At 42.3% G+C, this 19,012-nt stretch overlaps 4 protein-coding genes across 8 annotated transcripts; 3 read left to right on the forward strand and 1 right to left on the reverse strand.

Annotated features, from left to right (window-relative positions):
- Positions 1 to 173: 173 nt before the first annotated feature.
- Positions 174 to 2,123, forward strand: LOC116921216 (cell cycle checkpoint control protein RAD9A). 2 transcript variants are annotated; one of them, XM_032927476.2, is made up of 7 exons: positions 174 to 384; positions 450 to 673; positions 753 to 917; positions 974 to 1,077; positions 1,139 to 1,390; positions 1,445 to 1,635; positions 1,709 to 2,123. In XM_032927476.2, the coding sequence occupies exons 1-7, from the start codon at positions 351 to 353 to the stop codon at positions 1,978 to 1,980; spliced, it is 1,242 nt and encodes a 413-aa protein (XP_032783367.1). In that variant the 5' UTR covers positions 174 to 350; the 3' UTR covers positions 1,981 to 2,123. The 2 variants fall into 2 exon arrangements, with proteins under 2 accessions (XP_032783367.1, XP_032783368.1); XM_032927477.2 differs by having other exon boundaries at positions 179 to 384; positions 1,139 to 1,363.
- On the reverse strand, positions 2,106 to 5,752 carry LOC116921208 (squamous cell carcinoma antigen recognized by T-cells 3). The gene is made up of 11 exons (XM_032927465.2): positions 5,272 to 5,752; positions 5,076 to 5,202; positions 4,901 to 5,005; positions 4,528 to 4,805; positions 4,040 to 4,472; positions 3,815 to 3,982; positions 3,582 to 3,750; positions 3,341 to 3,496; positions 2,859 to 3,279; positions 2,653 to 2,800; positions 2,106 to 2,587 (listed from the first exon to the last, which is right to left on the reverse strand). The coding sequence occupies exons 1-11, from the start codon at positions 5,437 to 5,439 to the stop codon at positions 2,169 to 2,171; spliced, it is 2,592 nt and encodes an 863-aa protein (XP_032783356.2). The 5' UTR covers positions 5,440 to 5,752; the 3' UTR covers positions 2,106 to 2,168.
- A 1,722-nt stretch (positions 5,753 to 7,474) lies between these two features.
- Positions 7,475 to 10,279, forward strand: LOC116921220 (putative methyltransferase DDB_G0268948). Of its 2 annotated transcripts, XM_032927485.2 has the most exons (8): positions 7,475 to 7,822; positions 7,891 to 8,315; positions 8,393 to 9,144; positions 9,219 to 9,379; positions 9,443 to 9,653; positions 9,732 to 9,829; positions 9,906 to 10,046; positions 10,119 to 10,279. In XM_032927485.2, the coding sequence occupies exons 3-8, from the start codon at positions 9,034 to 9,036 to the stop codon at positions 10,201 to 10,203; spliced, it is 807 nt and encodes a 268-aa protein (XP_032783376.1). In that variant the 5' UTR covers positions 7,475 to 7,822; positions 7,891 to 8,315; positions 8,393 to 9,033; the 3' UTR covers positions 10,204 to 10,279. The 2 variants fall into 2 exon arrangements, with proteins under 2 accessions (XP_032783376.1, XP_032783375.1); XM_032927484.2 differs by lacking the exons at positions 9,219 to 9,379; positions 9,443 to 9,653; positions 9,732 to 9,829; positions 9,906 to 10,046; positions 10,119 to 10,279 and having other exon boundaries at positions 7,482 to 7,822; positions 8,393 to 8,768.
- A 258-nt stretch (positions 10,280 to 10,537) lies between these two features.
- LOC116921207 (nuclear receptor corepressor 1) lies at positions 10,538 to 18,945 on the forward strand. 3 transcript variants are annotated; one of them, XM_045173134.1, is made up of 12 exons: positions 10,538 to 11,122; positions 11,212 to 12,148; positions 12,223 to 12,762; positions 12,862 to 13,029; positions 13,270 to 13,425; positions 13,508 to 14,081; positions 14,162 to 14,337; positions 14,432 to 14,623; positions 14,717 to 15,193; positions 15,254 to 15,514; positions 15,603 to 17,176; positions 17,245 to 18,945. In XM_045173134.1, the coding sequence occupies exons 1-12, from the start codon at positions 10,971 to 10,973 to the stop codon at positions 18,401 to 18,403; spliced, it is 6,366 nt and encodes a 2,121-aa protein (XP_045029069.1). In that variant the 5' UTR covers positions 10,538 to 10,970; the 3' UTR covers positions 18,404 to 18,945. The 3 variants fall into 3 exon arrangements, with proteins under 3 accessions (XP_045029069.1, XP_032783355.2, XP_032783354.2); XM_032927464.2 differs by having other exon boundaries at positions 13,508 to 14,072; XM_032927463.2 differs by having other exon boundaries at positions 12,865 to 13,029.
- Positions 18,946 to 19,012: the final 67 nt, after the last annotated feature.

The following is a 19,012-nucleotide window of genomic DNA, read 5'->3' on the forward strand; positions in this document are numbered from 1 at the left end:
AGAATTATTCATGGAACAAACTGAAATTAAATATGAAGCAACTGCTGGGTAAACACTCAACGCTTTTCATTTGTTTCGTTTGTTTACGTCTCGACGACTTCAGACGTTAGAGCGCGTTGCCAATTTTGAGATCATGTGGCCTTATAGCAAAGTATCATATTCATACGGTATCAACTATCAATAAATCGATGATGGCCAACGGGCCAATCATCGAATAAATAACCGAAAAAACATAGTATTGTCTCAGTTCCAAGAAATATCCCTTTTTTATTGAAATTTTGGGGCATAGAAAACAACTTTGGCGGTACTTTGAAATTTTTACGATATAAATGATCTATTTCACATGAAAAATGAAATGTCTTTTGGATGCAACAAGTGTTAAAGGTATAAAAATAGTAACATAAATAAAATTATATTCTATCTGTTGAAACACTTTTGTTTTTGGTCAGTTTTGGCGAGAGCGATACATTGTTTAGCTAAAATTGGCGACGAGTTACATATAGAACCGACCGAAAATGGGTTAACTTTGAAAACTGTCAATGCATCCAAATCTGCCTATTCAGCTTTTAATTTTCATTTACCATTCTTCCTTGACTTTTGCCACATAAGTGAAAACACCATTCAGGCTGATCCCGATGAGGATACTGTGATCAAATGTAAACTTCCCATGAAGGTATAAACAAAACAATTCTGTAACAAGAGTATAATCTATTATTATTGAATCTTTGTCCTGTTGTCTTTTGTCCTCCTAGTCCATCTTGTCTGTGTTTCGATCTATTGGAAGTTTGGAAAAATCAGTTGAAACATGTAACATAATGTTACCACTTTTGGAAGCACTATTAATCATTGAGTTCAAATGTAAACATGGCATCATTAAGCACTTTAACTTGCGATACTTTGAATGTGAAAGTGTTGAAGTAAGTTTTCTGGTTTATTATTTAAATGTTGGAATAATAATTTTAATTTGTCCCAGGCAGAATTTTGTAAAAGTGGCTATGCTAGCAAATTCTCCTGCTCATCACGCTTTTATAGTGAAACTCTTCTAAGTTTTCATTCAAGCACTCAAGAAGTCACTTGGTTAGCACAACAAGTATATATTGTTCATCAGAAATAAGCATAATTTGTATATATATACTAGGTCACTTGCGATGGATCAAGTACACTTGAGCAACCACATTGATGATGAAATAGATCCATCTAAATGTGTACGTACTGAAGTTACATTAGCCAAAGATGAATTTGTTGATTTCAATGTCGCCCTTTGTACTCAAGTAACCTTTTGTTTGAAAGAATTACGGGCTATCTTAGCCTTCGCAGAAGCTTTAAAACTAGATCTTGATTGTCGAATGGAAGGCGCTGGACAGTATGAGAAATTTATTTTTACCTTGATGTATGAATTCTTAATGTTGTTTTTTTTTTTTTTATTTATTTATTTTTTTTTTAGGCCTGTTCTGTTCAGCTTAGAAAAGGCGAACTTGTATTCAGCTGATTTCCTTTTGGCAACTTTAACACCTGTTTTGGATTCTACTGCCACCAGTTCTCGAACTACCAACAACCAACGGAAAAATTACGTCTCGACACAAAGCGATGTCTCGAAGCACTCATCTCCAGTCCCCGTCCTAAGAGATAAAGCTGGTAAGAAAATGGAGAAACTGTAGAACAAATACGGTTTTCGGTTTATGTTTTATAACTGATTCAATATTACTAGATTCCAGGACTGTTTCTTGTGTGAATTTACAAACTACTCTAGTGCCAATTGTTTCTGAAAGCCCGTGTCACACTTCTCGTCTGGACAGTTTATCTCTCATTGAGCCTCAACCATTTCCTGCGATGGAAGACGATTTGGATCTTGAAATACAGCCGCCTCCGCCCAAGAGAGCCCGGGCTCGCTACATATTCCAGAATTGTCTGAAAGCTACACAAGAACTTAGGGAAAGACCATGTGAAGTATTTGCGCCTGATTCAGAAGGGGATGAATAACCAGAAGAAAAGCCACTTGTTTGTACGTGCATTTGTACATTTTCATAATATTTTTTTTTGTCTCTATAGGTTCACTAGGTAACCTTTTATGTCGAAATTCTGTAACTCACAAACGTTAAACGCGATTAATGTTGATCTCTTCAGCTTCTCGCTTATATATTGTTGCCATAGCCATAGCTATGGTTCAGTCATTTTTTATTGAGAAGCATGGATCGAAAATCAGCATTACTCTTTTGAGCACCGAGGGGTGGTGGCGGTGGTGGCATCGTCGAAGACTTCGCCTGTCGGAGAATGGAGATGGGAACAAACGACAATTGTGTTTTTCTTTCTCTTGCACCTCCACCCAAAGATAGTTCTTCTCTGTCTGTGGTTTTCTTGTCGTAACGCGGGGGTGGATTACTCAGCGCAACGGTTAAGACTCTATCCTGGAACGTAGTTCCATCCGTCTTATTCATAGCCATTGTAGCCGAAACTTCGTCTTCAAATTCAACGTACGCTATGCCTTTTGAAATCCCTGTCCGGAAGGTGGCTAATCGAACGTCTTTAAGAATTCCAAATTTTGAGAAAAGATTTTCTAAGTCCTCTTTCGTCGTGGTGGAAGCCAACCCTGTGAAAACGAGGTAGAAAGTCGAACATTTGAAGAGGGAAGCTTGTCAACGCCATGAAATTTACCTTTTACAAATAGTTTTTTCTTTTCCAAAGTTGACTGGTATTTAAAAGCAGGGTGTTTCAATGCTGAGTCAGGTTCCGAAGGTGAAATAAACATAGGTCTTCCCTTCAACGGCTCACGATCCCGCTTCAGCGCTTCTTTTACCTCGTCCTATTACAACGTAAAATTATGGCGCGGTATTTGGTTAACTAATTTGCGGAAAACTTACTGATGAAGAGAACTCAACATAACAAAATCCCTTGCTACGTTGCTTATAATCACGAACCAGGCGTATGTCAGTTATCGTGCCCGAAGAACTCATGGTCGAACGTATATCTTCCTCGGAGATATTGAAGTCCAGATTGCTCAAGAAGACTGTGTTAGCATGACGACACGGATCGGCGATCGGTTGAGGAATGGTTATGGGCTTCACCGGTTGCGAGGCATTTGTGCGAGTTTCGGTTGTGTTTCCCGTGTCCGACTTGATAGTCGAAGCGCTATTGTGCCCGATTTTGGCTTTTTTAGGAGGTATGGATACGGAGTCGTGATTCTCTTCGGTTTTGCCTCGTTTCCGGCCTTTACCTGTATCCAAATCCTTAACGATTTTACTTTCTCTTTCTTTCTTTACTTTTTCCATTCGAGCATCACATCTAGCGGATGACAAAAAACATTAGAAGGGTCAATTGAGAAAAGACAAAACACATCTCATACCTGAGTTGTGCGTTGTCCATGGTTTGTAGATCACCTTCTTCTCGTTCAAATTGCAACCATTGCTTCACGATTAGCTCTGGCCAATCCAACGACGTTACTGCATTTATACTCTTCACGAAGAGTTTTCGGACTTCAGTGACATCATTGGCATGGGCTCTACAAGGGAAAATGGAGTTCTAGAGCAATTAAAAATCTCGGAAAACTTTATTTAATTATAAATTTTTCTTTTTTCCTTTTTTACCTTTCGAACTGAATACGAGCCAACCACCATTGAGCTGATTTACCATGTCCTTGACCCATTATCTGCCTCCACAGCTCACGAGCTTTAGGCATGTTGTTAAGCTTTTTCGCCTCAAAGTACGCCCAATATTGCAGCAATATGCACTCAGGATCACCTTCGATATCAAAACCTGCCAAAACAATTACGCTTTACCCATTTTTTACACTTGCGATACGCTGACTTAAAAAGCTTACTCTGGTGCAAATGTTCAGTCGCTCGTGTAAAAGCTTCTCGCAGTTGGACGATTTGTTCACTGTCATCAGATTTGCATTTACGCACAAGATATTCAATGAATCCCAACCACACGGCCAATAAATCTGCCGCCGAAGCCAGTCCAGCAACAAACGCATTTTGTACCAATCCTAAAGATAAACCAGAAATAAAAAAACTTTGGTTATGCGAATAACGACAACACCTACCCGAAATGAAACTGTCTTCCTTTTCATAGCGTTCGGCAGCAAAAATATAACTAGCCCATATGGGCCCATTCCATGGACAATTGCGAACTGCTCTTCGAAAAACTGCAAAAGTTGTCTCCGCAGTTTTAAATTGACGATCGACATACTTGCAATAATCCATCCAGAATGCATCATACAGAGGTATCTCGGCGACAACACGCTCGAAAAGTGCTTGAATGCGTGAGGGATCTTTAATTTCATTCATCTCAAGATCCAAATAAGTACGGTAAACAGCAGCTTTGTCATCATTTTCAACAGCAATAAGAAGGGTGTCCTCCAGAGGTGATATTTTTTCCAGTTGTATTTTTGCTTTATCGTATGAAGCTTTCACGTGCGTTTCGACTTTCTGATCCAAAATCTCGAGCCAATCATTATACTCCTTCCAAGTTCGTTCCTGTAAAAGTAGCTTGGATAGTAAGGTAGTCCCCATAAAGCAATCTTTATTTTACCATGTCAAGCAAAGGCACTGAGAGTTGACGGTTGAAGAGATGAGTGATTTTTTTAGCTTGATTTATGTTTTCTGTTTCAGTTTTTGCTTTGGTTGACTGATATATGGCCATTTCAAAATCACGATACGAGTCCCACAGTAAACCTCCCTTTACGACGTGCAAACCTCCATGACGAATTGCCTCTTCCATGACTGTTCTAATTTTTTCCAATGCTTCAGCACCTCCAATATCCATGCCAGCCAAACTAAACTGGATGTATTCCACCCAGATATCAATGCCTGTAAAAAAAAAAAATAAATTAACAAATCATAAATAGAAAAAGGTACTTTATGCTGTTAGATGAATATGTAGAAAGTATTTTTTTTTTGGTTACTCAAGTAATCCCCTGTTGCCCTTAGAAAGAGTGATTCAACTTTTTTTTTATCTTCATCCGATAATGAGAGTTTGATTTCATCTCTTAGCCAGTCTAGCCATAGTTCTGAAATGCAACATCAGAAAACCTTAAGAATTTGAATAGTTTCTAAACTGAAGGCTTATTTTGCCTATACCTTCAGTTAAGGGATAAATTGCATGCATAGATTCTCTGGCATGCTGTAGTTGATCAAGTTCTCCAAGTTTTTTCAAACAACTAATGAGTTCCACATGAGTGTTGTATGCATTTGGAGATTTTGAAAGCTGTAAAAAATGATGTAAATGAAAGTATGTATGGCATTCACATAAAATGGAGGAAAAAGAAAGACATACCTCCTTCCGCAACTCGACAACTCTTCTTTCTAGCGCATAATGTTCTTCCCTTTCTTTTTCCGAATCATCAGTATCAGAACTTTCTGATCCATCTACATGGCTGTCATTCTCTTCAAAACCTATTTTCTCGTTCTCGTAGCCATCTTTAAGATCCTGCTGAATCTCCATCTGTGAAAACTTGCTATTTAAAAAAAAAAAACACTTTCTATCGTATCTCGGGACAATGGGACGAATGTTTATCGTTTAACCGGCAAAAGGATTTCAAAGGCTACAAAACAACGAAGGGCAGTAGAACAATTGGAGACATCAATGTTCGTAATTCATGCATCAATCTAGCGGCAGGCGAAGGAAGCTTGAGAACAGAAGACAACCAGTTTTAGCTTTTAGGGATTGATTTTAGCAATCACGAATCACCTGAACAGAACTAGGAAGGAAAACGTGTTTTTTTGGGGTGTCCCTAAAACGCGAAAGTGAAACGCGAAGCGAACAGCGACTAAAACGCGAAACGCGGTGCGAATCAAGATGGTTTGTTTCGCGGTTTAGCCGCTGAATGGTGTTTCATTCCCATGCTAAAGTGCGAAACTACGGAACGCCAAATTACCCCCTAAAATTTCAGCACCTCGGCTAGGGCCATTTATTTTATTTCGCAGAAAATAATCACCATCCACCAACGCCATCTAGCGGCCACGATACGCACCTTTATGAAATCCCCACTGGAGGAGGAGCTGAATAACTATCGATCTCTACAACCATTTCCAACAATTAATATCGATTTTATCGTGCCAGTGCAGATACAGCTGAATGTCTCTGTGATAATAAATTTGTTTTTGTTTTCTAAACGTTCATCAATTACTGGTTTTCAATACTGTTTATCTCGCTTGTTGCAATAACATACCAGTTTATGTCGCCGTTGAAATGGGCGACGCTGTCTGGAGTGTTGCTTTGTAAGTCACGTTTCTCTTTTGTATTGTTTTTTCTTTTTCTTTTTTGTATGCGCACACGTGCATTCTACGTATAAAACCTAATGTTATGATTATGCCTGTGATGTCCGATGATTTTACTCATGTATATTTTTGTGTCATTTAGAATTTGGTCGATTAAAACCACATTAAGTGTCCTCAGTGTCGCAGATTCACTCCGGGTAGTGCCGGGCAAATCTCTTGAATGATGATCTCCAAACCGATCACGATTTGATACTTCTCCAAACAAAAACAAATTTATTATCACAGAGTCATTCACCTGTATCTGCCACTGGCACGATAAAATTGATATTAATTGTTTGAAATGGTTATAGGAATCGATAGTGATTTATCTCCTCCTCCAGCGCGTGGGATTTCAAAAAGGTGCGTACCGTGGCCGCTAGATGGCGTTGGTGGATTGTGATTATTTTCTGCAAAAAAAAATAAATGGCCCTAGCCGAGGTGCTGAAATTTTAGGGGGTAATTTGGCGTTCCGTACGAAACAACGTTGCGAAACAGAAGGCTGCTGAATGGCTGGCGAAAGCGCGAAATGTTAATATTTCAATAAATAAAAAAAGAAAATTTTAACAGGAATCGCAGGTAATTTAAAGTCAAACATTTTTTTTTTACCAACGTGTTGAAAGTTAATTTTGGGCAAGGCTTTTACATTTCTGACAGAGCCAAACAGTCTCATGAGTTTTTTCAGGCCAAATTTTACATGCTATGGAACCATTCAAGGCACTTAGAGGTCAGAGCACTGGAGAACATCCCAGTTAGCCCACGGCTTTACATTTTTTGTTTTAAACTCAATTTAATTCAATAAATTAATTTCATTTACTTCAATCAGATTCTAAACACATTGTTACATTTAAAATGCTAGTTTTTTATTCCCCATCGTGTTTAGTTTCCTATTAGCCAATACAAGTTAACAATTCGTCGCGAATTTGTTCAAGTAAATGTCAACAAATTAAAAAAGTTCTGGAAAGAACCATAGATTTAAAAAATGAGTTTTTGTTGGCGTAGAGCTTACAGTGCTTATCGGGGTTACATGTCCTCAAAAAAGAATAGTACACGGTTCTTATTTCTCTAAATGAAATGCCAAATCCAATGGCATTTTAAATAAGGGTTTCGCAAAATCGTTTCGCTATTTAGGTTGCCTTTAGGCCATATTTGAGTGTTTCGCAGCCCATTGCCTGGGGGCTGTTTCGCACAGCGTTCCGCGTTTTAGTCGCTGTTCGTTTCGCGTTTCGCTTTCGCGTTTTAGGGATGCCCGTTTTTTGCGTTCCATTTCATTAGCCTATAGCCCTATACGTCTAGCTCAAGTGACTGATAAATAATCGTATTCTGTGGTTCTGAATTTTCTGGTAGTTAAGACAAATGGAACGTATGAAAAATTTCAAATCTTACGATTGGACTTCGAGTTTGTCGGCAATATATAGGAATCACAGCCATGCAGATATTACTTTAATCTGCGAAGGTGAAAAAATCTTGGTTCACCGCTCCGTCCTTGCTTCGCTTAGTCCTCTATTTGGTCAGCTCTTAATGAGTTGTGAATCCTCTGTTGAACAAGTAATTTTTCTTGAAGGGTTTAGGTAAAAATTGTCCTTTAGATATATTTGTTTCTCGAAACACCTAAAAGTAAACTGCTAACTTTAAACAGGTACGCTCTTATGGTGTGCTTGGTCAATTTCCTTTACAATGGGATTGCTGAGGGTTCATCAGATGACTTAGTGACAGTTTCGAAGTATGCTAAAGAACTGCAAGTGAAAGGTCTTGTAAACTCAGGCCATAGTACCCAGCCATTTCAATTGGAATTGTTAGAAAAGAGAAAAGTTGAGGAACAACTTCAGAAGCTACAATCAGACGAATCTGATTCAGATTCCAACTCAGAGGAGGATGAAGACCTCCAGATTGTCTTTGAAAAGAACATCCAAGAATCATTCCCTGTAAAGAAAATTGAAGTAGCTGAAACTATCGACAAAAGTTACCCTTCAGAAGTTGTCTCTAAAAGAAAAAGAAGTATCTCGCAAAGCTGTGCAACTGCACATACTGAAAAAAAGAAATTAGTTTTGGCACCAATTCTAGGTAAAAACAAATTTATCATACATTCTACAGAAAATTGTCAATTCTCGTATGATTATTAAATACTGAATGTTTCGTAGGTGCAACTGAATTATCTTCAAAGTCGACACTACCGATTAAAGTCATCAGGTGTTCTATTTGTAAAGAAATATTTGCGACCAAAGCCGATCTTAAAATTCATCTGGGAAGTCAGCATTCAGATCAACTTACTTGCGGCATTTGCTCAATACTGTTTTCATCTCGAGTTACTTTAAAGAGGCATTTAAAGAAACATATATCATCTTTGAATGGACTTCTCGGGTCGCTAAGTACTGCCCATTGCCAAGCGTGATATAAATTAAATTCCGAATTATTTCTCTCATTCTTGGTTTCGTGTAATGGAACTATTATTTTTATTGTAAATCCCCGTTTGCACCGCGTTTGCTTTAAAAAAAAAAAATCTGTTGGTCAACCATAGTACTGTATTTTAAATAATTCATTATAAACATTTCGTGGAAGCATTTTTCGAATTGGTATGTGTTGGGATCACATGGGAAACATGTTATGGCATCCATGGCATAACTACGACATAAATAAGTGGCTATGTTTACACTCCCCGCCTTCCATCCCATAGTTTACCAGATTGAAGTTGTTGTTGTCAACGGTTTTGACGCTCAAGGGCCGGAAAAGTATTATTAGTTTCTAACAACCCTCGATTCCTCGTTTGTTTCTTGTTTAAAAAATGGCTCAAAAATATTTTGAAGGGGTTGCCCACGCCAATTTGTACGCGAAATTTCGCCCTAGTCCGCCGCAAAAACTTGGAAATCAAATAATCAGTTACCTTAAAAAGAAGGTGTTCTGAATAAAATTATCTTAGTATAATTGTAATCCCCAACGTGAAGAATTGACGTATTTTCTTATTTGCAGTATACAGGAGACCTAAGCCTGTGTTTGGACGTCGGATGTGGAAATGGGCAGAGTAGTAAGATTTTCTCGCCGTATTTTCAAAAGGTAATTGCTACAGATGCAAGTCCTGCTCAAGTGAAAGTTGCAAAGACTATGAATCATCCCCCCAACATCAACTTCTTGTAAATATTCTATGTTAATTGGTGAGTGAAAAACATAGAAATACTGAATTAAACTGTATTTAGGGTTAGCCTTGCTGAAGAACTACCAGTTAAAGATGGATCAGCACAAATTGTTACTGCCAGCCAAGCCTGCCACTGGTTTGATCTAGCAACTTTTTTTAAGGAAACTAAAAGGGTTTTGTGTCCAGGTGGTATTGTTGCTTTATCAGGGTACACCTTTCCAAAGTTTTTACATCCCACAAAAGCAAATGATTTACAAAGCGCCTTTAATCTGGTATATCATCTAATATCCTTGCATTGCTAAACAACTATTTTTATGTTACTGAAATCCTCATGTTCTGTGTTGTTTAAGCTGTATCATAAAAGGACTGGCTCATTTTGGGGGAAGGGCCGTGAGCTTGTAGATAATGAGTATTCTGATATAACACTACCCTTTAAGGATTTGACAAGGTAATGATTATATCTGTTGGGAAATGTGTTATTTACTTTGAAATTGTGCAGAAATAAAGATCTCTGTGAAATTTAGAGAGGAATTCTGGACGGATCCAATCACCACCACTATGTCAGAATTTGTTGGCTACATTACTACTTGGTCTGGTTTTCAAAACTATTGCAAAGTTCATGGACCAAATGCAGGAGAAGAAATCCTGGAAGAATTCACATCAAGGTACCACTTAAACAATTCTTTATTCATTAAATAGCTTATGTCAACAACTCCTGTTTGTCATCTTGGCAACAGCTGCGTGAAAGCGTGTGAAAACTACGAGGATAACGCGCAGCTTTTAATTACCCGAAAATACTTTCTTTTGATGGGTCGAATTTAAACGATAACACAGATAATAAAGACTGTAAAAAATTGTAAAATTTCCAACAATACACCAATTGTATTCTACAGCGTAATAGGCTACGTTTCCACTAACCCTTAGTCGACCAGAAGTTGAAATCGATTCATCCACATTGTGCGACGTAGAATTTACACGTGGTCGTGGTGAGCTATATCCACCTTTTGATAGCCCCTTTGTTATTATGTCAATGTGCAAAAGGCTAAAACATGGAAAATTTATTATGCCTTAAAAATCCATCGCATTTCGACTGTCAGTTGTTTCTTTTTTTTTTTCTTTCTTTTTAAGAGAAGCTTTCAGAAACGACCGCTAGTCGCTGAAGCCCTTTTCTTCTGGACGCCATTTTCAGAGGGAGGGGAAAATCACATTCTGGAAAAGAAGTACGTCAAAGAGGCTTGTTAAGTTGTGTTTCACTCTCAATTCATTCGCAACGCGACCAATGTTAACTAAGTTTTGCGTTAATGAAGGTCAGAGTCAGTTTCAGCGTGTACGCCAAAGCAGATTGCCTGAACTTATGGTTGAACAATAACTTCAGATTTGAGCAAGAGGGGCCCAATTCAGCTCAGGCACCTGTGCCACTACAATGGCACCAATAGTGAACGCTCCAATTTCTGATAATTGAATAGAATCAGCTTTCTGGTAACCTGTCCTACAACTAATCTACATACTAGTGTTGTGAAGTTTCTGGGAAGATGTCAAAGTGATTCCAGTTGATTGCCGGAAATCCCCATTAATCAGCTGGAATCTTGATGGAGACGGTAAGATCTCTCCCACTACCATCTCACAGCCCTGCAGCTAGCAGTCCAAGAGTCAACACAATGCCATCTAGCTATGGACAGACTCCATCAAGACTGCCTTCTCAATCTACTTCGGGACCATTACCAATTGCTCACATTGGAAGGTATTTCCAATAAATCTGATTTAATACAGAAAACATACAGGGTAAAGGAATTATGCCACTATTAATTCTGATTCCTATTTTCCTTGAAGACCTCCTGTTCGGCCTATCCTAGATGGATCACCATTCAAAATTAGGTCTATGCCTGTGGCAGCTGGGGGAAATGGTGGCTTGGGTTTGGTGCCATCAGCTCATTTATTGCAAACGAGTCACGTAGGTCCAGCAACCGAACCTCTTACGCCTCCCCCACCTCAGGTCTCCCACTCAAATTTGTCGCAAGTAGCTCGTGCACATCCATACGCTGCAGCTCTGCCCGCAGCCCCGTTGCCTCCAAACAGCAGCGCTATGGAACGTTATTCTTCTGGCCAGTCATCGATGCCTTCTGCGTCCGGGATCTATTCCAGTTCGCCCACCTATAGCCGGGCTGAACCTACAGTTTTCCCTTTACGATCGCCACCCGATCGTTCTGGTGAATTCCGCCGACGTCTGACACTTTTACCATATTCCGGTCTGTCGCCAATGGACTATGGTGGAGGTCCTCCTAGCTTAAGTGGACCTGGTCCAGGAGGCGGTAGTGGTGGCGGACTAATCGGTAGTGCTCCAATAGGTGTTGGTAGTGGGGGAAACAGTGGTCGACACCATACCCAAACTGGACATCCCTCTCAGATGGCATACTCAACTGCACCAATGGACTCGTATCGTGAACCGTTGATGCTGCCTATAGCCTCAGCCGTGGCTAGCGCGAACGAATCTGCGCACAAAAAGTTGCGCATCAGTGATGGCGAGCCACTGTTAATGAAAGCCACTTTGGCCCAACCATTGCGAATCGACACGCGGCCCGTGTTGGCTTTGGCGTCCTCGAATACAGGCCCCCAGCTTTTACCGATGCATCGCGAGTCACAGCCAGCGTACATCCCACAGGTGGAAGCCATCAGCCCTACTCTTCCAGGTGATGGTGAAGACCCGCTCAAAAGAGATGATTCGCCTCTTCGTTCAACGAAAGACGAACTTCTAAAGCAAATCACTAAGGTATTCCTTTACTTATTAATTGGCACATTTGCAGCAGCAACACAATTCACCATTTGTGATTTGGAACGACATAGGTGGATGGTGAAATTGCAAAAGTAGAAAACAACATTACAAAACTGAAAAAGAAACAACAAGATTTGGAAGAGGCCGCCAAGAAACCTCCACCGGAGCATGGTGAACTGAGAACCCAAGGGACTGGACCCAAGAACCAAAGCGTCGCTCAGCTAATCTATGCCGAGAACCGACGGAAAGCAGGTGAAGCACACAAAATGCTTGCTTCACTGGGCCCGGCAATAGATCTCCCGCTCTATCACCAGCCGTCCGATACAGCTGTCTATCTACGCAATCGGACGCAATTTCTGGCGTTTCGACCGCGACTTTTGAAGTTTTTGCGCCGTCGCCAAAAAGAGAAAGAAGGTCGCCATCGTTACCTGATGAAGACTTACAAAAAGTGGATGATTGACTGGGGCAAACGAGTTAGTGACCTTGAAAAGGCCAGTAACGGCCCTTCCGTTGTTGCCACCGGGGCAACTGTTGCTGCACCGACGACTGTTGCAATTACCACGAGTGGCGGCACAACTTCAACTGCTGCCCCAACTGCACCCGTCGTTCCTGTAATTATAACTTTTTTTTTTCTTCTTTCACCACCCAACAGTTACGTTTCATCGTCTACTGAAAATTAACGTGTTTCCTCCATTTCTTTCCAATCAAAGCAGCCTAACTCGGTGTTTGGGCGGAAAAAAGAGCGTGAGTTCTACGAAAAGGTATTTCCTGAACTGCGAAAGCAAAGAGAAGATCGCGAAAGGTTCAGCCGAGTTGGATCACGAATTAAATCGGATGCTGATTTGGAGGAAATAATGGATGGCCTTCAAGAACAAGAGGTAGATTACCTTTTACTATGAAGATTTCGAATATGTTGAGAATTCGTCAGGCCAGATAATTGTTGAGCGCTCTTAGCATTAGGATTTTTACTTTTTTTTTTTTATTTCGGACCTTTGGTCTTTAAGGCTAATAGATTATTTCATGTTTCATTTCAACTACTTTGTATGGAATTTGATCTAACTAATGTTGATGATTATCATTTACATGTTGATGATAATGATTTGATTTCCCTATTTTAGAACGAGGACAAAAAAATGCGGTCCTTGGCAGTTGTGCCGCCAGTACTGCTGGATTCTCGGGAAAGGCGGCTGTGCTTTGATAACCGAAACGGTTTGGTTGAGGATCCCATGGCCGAATACCGCGAGCGTCCGTTACTCAACGTTTGGACTGAACAAGTTGGTTTCATCGTTTTTAATTATATTTATTATTGCATTGTTGTATTCAAATTAACGAGCTTGTTTTGTAATCGTTTGGTAGGAAAAAGAGATTTTCAAGGAGAAGTACCTTCTTCACCCAAAGAATTTTGGGACAACGGCATCCTATCTAGAGCGCAAATCGGTGGCAGATTGCGTTCAGTTCTATTATCTTTCCAAAAAGACGATTAACTATAAACAGTTACTACGCAAAACAAAGATGAAGAGAAATACCAGAGCCATGCAGAAGCCAAATGCTGCTGCGGCTGCAGCTGCAGCAGCAGCGGCAGCGGCAGCAGCTGCCGCCGCCGCCGCCGCACAGAATCAAAGCCAATCGATAAACGATGCGCCTGGTTCTGGTGTAACGACACGCCTTCAACGAGAACAATTGATGCGTCAGGAAGCGATCACCACCACTTCCTCGTTTAGCCAATCGACTGCCAGTACCACCTCTATAACGTCTTTGTCAATTAGCAGTACGGCGACAGTAAGCACTTCTTTGGCAATACCTGAGACAACAGTCGTATCTTCAATAGCAAGCTCAAGCACCCCGGCACAGCCAGAGCCTGCACCAACTGTTGCGATCGAACCGCCTTCTTACAACAACAAAAGTCCGAAAGAAGAAAACAGTAATAGCAGTTCAGTTGTTCCAAAGCAACACTCTTTCATGTGATTTACATATATATATATATTTTTTTGTATTTGAAATAAATTTCAGGCTCAGATAACACTGAAGATGACGACGATGACGAGGAGGAAGAAAATGGTTTGGCAGCTGCCAGTGTGAGTGGCACTGGAGGACCTCACCCATGTGTGGTGTGTAAAGCCGTATTGGAGCACTATGGACAGAGCAGGCCCCTGCCCAAACACCAAGCTTCCCAGTATGGATTAGCGGTATGAAAAGGAAATACCATTTTGTTGCGCGTGCAACAAGTTGACATGGTTGGATTTTTTTATTTATTTATTAATTTAAAAAATTTTTATTCAGGAAGCAGATGTCAGTACAGAAGCTAGAGTTTGTAGCGCCTGTCGGTGTCGTGTGGTGCGACGACGTATCGTTCAGTGCCCGTTACCTACCTGCCCGACAGCTAAAAGACGAGTGAAACGTTTGCGTCCGCTGCCCAATAAATGGAATGAAATACCAGCGGAGATCAGGAACGCGCTAGAGAACGAATTTCAGGTAAAGTCTTAATTACTTCATTTGAAAAACATGATGTTGTTTTGTTTTGTTTTTAAAAATATTTCGTTGCTTTTGCTGACACTTTTAATACAGATTGGACAAGACATGACCAAATGCTGTTCTACTTGTTGCAATCGAATCAACCGTAAATTAGCTGCGCTCACCGGACAAACACCCACCGGTCTTGCCGAAGGCTCTTCTACCGTCATATCTGATTCGGTTCAAGAAGAAACTGTTCCAACCAGAGCAGAAGAAAACAGCACATCAATAGGTCTCCAAGGAGGGAATTCTGCTGTATTGGATGGAAAGTCGGAAGTACCTCCGACTAGGGAAGAATGTCCGGTCATAGAGGAAAAAGCAGTTCGGCAAGAACCGCAAATCTTGCCTCCGCACCCAGTGACCATGGTCGAGCCGCGGCCGGTGGCCAGAGTTGTCCAACCAGTTGGAGCGGACAATTCAGAAACAGACAGTGCCGATGAAATGGGAGCCAGTCAGAATGCTGCGGCTGAAGCCCAAGCCAACAACAGCTTACATCCCAATATCCATCGCAGTAACGGCAATGTCGGACAGGTATTGATCCATGTTATTCAACCACGGAAAAGGCAAGTGCCAAGGGTATCTATGTTACAGGAGGCGTTGACCGTACGAGATTTAGTGTCTGGCGTTATTGAAAGTCAGTTGAAACGAACTGATCCTCATAACATGTCCGCACCAATGGGAGTGGGCTCTCCTGTTTATCCGCCGGGACCATCAGAATCGCCAACAATCACGTCCATTCTAAAGGATTCTCAGCGGAACTACACCGTTGGTAGGAGTAGCGCACCGTTAACAGTTGTGACAAACACCGCACCTACGCAGTCACCCCGTTTGATGATGTCCCAACCTCATGAGGTGAAAATCTCTTGCAGAATATTCGAACTAATCCATCCGTAGTACGGGTTCTAAAATGACTTTCTTTTTTTGTTGTTGCTTGTTTTAGCCTAATGCAGGGAGAAGGTCATCTCCATACCCTCCTGCTGCAGTCATGGGACTGTCGCATCCAGGCAAAGCCCCTCTCGGTCCGAATGATGAGTACAGCGCCAGCCTTCCGCGGGAAGGTTTGGCATTCCATCAAGTACAGCAGACGATGCGTGACTACGAGCGTGAACGAGCACGTGTGAACCGAGACGTCGAGGGTCAAACCTTAGATTTATCGATGCCTAAGAAACGTGATAATAAGGATTCGTCGTTGCCGTTGAATCAGTCTGCGCAAGGCCAACCTTACGGTCACTCTACGTCACCTTATGCTCCTCCTCCGCCAGCTCATTCAAAGGCGAGCAAAGAACAGCAACAGCAACAGCAGCAGCAACAACAACAGCAGCAACAACAACAACAACAACAACATTATCGGGTCCCTCCTGGTTCAGCAGTCATTGATCCAATGGCTGCTTATTCCGCGGGAATGAGAGCTCCAGCCCCCTATCCGCCAAGATCAACTCCACCTGCTCCAAACTCATCACGACCACCAAGTGGTTCAATCATGCAGGGCACTCCGCTGTCAATCTCATCTCCGTCAACAAATCCCCTACCTGTGCAGTTGCAGCTACCGAGAACGGATGGGTTGATACGCCCTACGGTTCAAGGTCGTGACTCTTTGGGTGGTTCCATTACACAGGGCACACCCATCGCCGTGAAGGACCTAGACACCCGACCTGGTTTGCCACCAAGTGGACCTCATTCATCTCACCCTGCCTATGAATCGTACTACAGAGGGCTGTCGCAGCAACAGCAACAGCCACCAGGTCCGCCTATGCGACTTTCATACCAGCCGGACCCACAATCTTATTCGAGACAAATGATTCTGAGTAACGATTATCTCTTGTCGCAACAAATGGCTGAGCGAAACAGTGGCAGAAGAGATCGAGAGCTGTTGGGTGGACCGTTGCAACCTCAAATGCCTGTCAATACGAGATCAAATGATCGGCAACCTCCGCCACCGCCCTCTCATCCAGCGTATCAACATAGACCTCCTTCACCCATGTATGTGCAGAAACTTCCGTCGTACGCCATGGAGCCGCACCACGGTTACCCGTCGCACTCGAGTAGTGGTGGCATTGCACCTCAACTTCAGCAACATCAAACCCTGTCGCATCAGCATCCCCCGCCATCATCTCAACCCCCTCAACAGAGGCAAGGGGTCATTCAGCGAAACTCGTCCGTACCTTCGGCGCGCCAACCTGACCCGAGACCCTCACCGCCTGCCTCCAGCCCACTACAACAACAAAGCAATCAAGTAAGGACGTCTTCGCCGGGTGGACTGCTATCAATGGGTGCCGGAGGAGTGGGAGGTCACCTCCATCCCAGCAGTCGACCAAATTCGATTGCAGGTGGTGCCCCGCCAGTGTCTATTTCCCCAAGAGGTGATTCAATTTATGTCCATGATGCATTTGCTTCATTGGTTAACGCTGCCGCTGCTCAACCGAGCCTACCTGTTCCGGATCGGGATCGAAGAGATCGTGAGAGGGAAAAGGAGAGAGATCCTAGGGGTCATCTGCAGTCTTTGCCGATCTCTAGGTGAGTTAATTTAATTCAAGTTGCATAAGGGTAAACTGTTAACTTAATTTTCCTGAATGGATGTATAGATCAATGCATCCGGATAGAAGAGAAGAAGTTATGGAGCGCACCATGGCCTACCAAAGGGAATCGCCCAAGATTGCCAGCGCCCCTCCAGGGCAAACCAGTGCCGGCGCTGCAGCAGTGGGTGATGCGACGCTGACAGCCGCCTCTTTAATCGATGCCATTATTACCCACCAGATAAACCAATCTTCGAATCCAAGTGAACTGGGGTCTGTTGTCACCAATTCCAAAGCCAGCAATGAAAACTACTTCAATCGATATAGGAGGAATGCTAGTCCTGTTGATACTCGCGGTACTACTTTAGACTCCCGTGCCGGCCACAAGGAGCAACAACGCCATGAAGATCCTCCTCCTCCTTCTGGGCTGCCATCCCAACAACGTCCGCCCTCGTCATCTCCTTCATTGCCCCCGCCATCATCTGGATCTTCTAGCAAAGCTGCCTTTACTCTAGGGGAACACATTGAATCTATCATTGCCAAGGATTTTCATCAAGGTTCTGGAGGAGGAGGGGGAGGAATGCCAATACCCGGCGAACAAGATTGGAACCCAGATTGGCAAAGGCGCCAAGTTGAATATTCCAAGTCCCGTATGGCAGCTCCCGAGTCGTTGATGAACGATTACGCTAAGAATCGAGCCGCACTCGACTATGCTGCCAAATGTCGCGCCGGAGAAGGCCAACAGATGCAAGAGTATGGAATACCTAAAAGTGGCAGTGGGGGAGGAGGAGAAGCTGAAACTCGTCAAACTACCATCTCTCCCCTCGATTACGTCAAAAAGAAAATTGTCGAAGTTATGCGGACTTCTTCGGATGGGGGTATTCCGGCTGGAGGTGGTGGTGGTTCTGGTGGTGGCAGCGCCAACCATGAAATGGCGCCTCCAAGTTCACCGGCTCGACGCGGGATCAGTCCAGCTCCCTCACCGAACAAGAGACCGCGAATGAATGAAGATGAAAGAGGTGGACCTTCTCCAGTTGTACCGCATTACATGTCTACTCCATACCCTTCCATGGGATATCCGTACACTATACCGTCTAATGTTCCCATGAGCAGTAGCGCTCCAACTGCCGTCACCTCCGCATCGGCCAGTTCCACCGGCAATCAAACAACGGGCCAGCCAGTTGTTTTGTTATCCTCTCAGTATGAAGTTCTTTCTGATGAAGATTGAAAACGTAACAAGAAAAACAACAACAAAAAATCTAATATAAAGCACGCCCTTTTTTCTTTCCACTGAGCTTTGTCATTGGCTCCTAGCGGCCAATACAACGAGTTGGATGCTGAACAACAGATCGCTTTGTTTCGGGTACTCAAATGAGTTGTTAATCTTGCATCAGAATTCTAAAGCAAAAGCTATACTCTCATCATCATCTCGTCTCTTCTATTCCTGTTAACTTTGTGGTTCTTTCATCATCATATGTCTTGCATTGGATTATTCTTTGTAGAATCTTCCGCAACCTTTCCATAAGGTGTTGACTTGTTTCCTCGTTTCTTATGCGTTTTTTTTTTTTTTTCTGGGTATGTATGTTTCTTTGGATGACTTTTGAAAGTCTATTTGTACGCGTATGAATGTGTGTTCCTGCAGAGCGTTTTTGTCATGAATATTGGAGAACAAGTAATCTGGATGTACATTGTTGTGTGTATATTCTGTTGGATTTGGGACACATCGTGGAAGGAATGAATTCGGTTCCAATACATGACCGACATTTTTTACGTGATTTTTCTAATTTCACCTCGAAAACAGAGAAGGCTTTGTAGAAATACGCCAAGATTTGCTAAA

The sequence above is a fragment of the Daphnia magna genome, linkage group LG4 (genome assembly GCF_020631705.1).
Source record: "Daphnia magna isolate NIES linkage group LG4, ASM2063170v1.1, whole genome shotgun sequence".
NCBI lineage: Eukaryota > Metazoa > Arthropoda > Branchiopoda > Diplostraca > Daphniidae > Daphnia > Daphnia magna.

Excerpts from the sequence above, each read along its gene's own strand:
- LOC116921216 (XM_032927476.2), top strand. The coding sequence starts at position 351 with ATGAAATGTCTTTTGGATGCAACAAGTGTTAAAG. Across the intron at positions 918-973 it reads TTGAATGTGAAAGTGTTGAA|GCAGAATTTTGTAAAAGTGG; the intron begins GTAAGTTTTCTG and ends AATTTGTCCCAG. Across the intron at positions 1,078-1,138 it reads AGCACTCAAGAAGTCACTTG|GTCACTTGCGATGGATCAAG; the intron begins GTTAGCACAACA and ends TATATATACTAG.
- LOC116921208 (XM_032927465.2), bottom strand. The coding sequence starts at position 5,439 with ATGGAGATTCAGCAGGATCTTAAAGATGGCTACGAGAACGAGAAAATA. Across the intron at positions 5,203-5,271 it reads TTGTCGAGTTGCGGAAGGAG|CTTTCAAAATCTCCAAATGC; the intron begins GTATGTCTTTCT and ends CATTTTTTACAG. Across the intron at positions 3,497-3,581 it reads GCTCGTATTCAGTTCGAAAG|AGCCCATGCCAATGATGTCA; the intron begins GTAAAAAAGGAA and ends TTTCCCTTGTAG.
- LOC116921220 (XM_032927484.2), top strand. The coding sequence starts at position 7,608 with ATGGAACGTATGAAAAATTTCAAATCTTACGATTGGACTTCGAGTTTG. Across the intron at positions 7,823-7,890 it reads ATTTTTCTTGAAGGGTTTAG|GTACGCTCTTATGGTGTGCT; the intron begins GTAAAAATTGTC and ends AACTTTAAACAG. Across the intron at positions 8,316-8,392 it reads AGTTTTGGCACCAATTCTAG|GTGCAACTGAATTATCTTCA; the intron begins GTAAAAACAAAT and ends AATGTTTCGTAG.
- LOC116921207 (XM_045173134.1), top strand. The coding sequence starts at position 10,971 with ATGGAGACGGTAAGATCTCTCCCACTACCATCTCACAGCCCTGCAGCT. Across the intron at positions 11,123-11,211 it reads CCAATTGCTCACATTGGAAG|ACCTCCTGTTCGGCCTATCC; the intron begins GTATTTCCAATA and ends TTTTCCTTGAAG. Across the intron at positions 15,515-15,602 it reads TGATGTCCCAACCTCATGAG|CCTAATGCAGGGAGAAGGTC; the intron begins GTGAAAATCTCT and ends TGCTTGTTTTAG.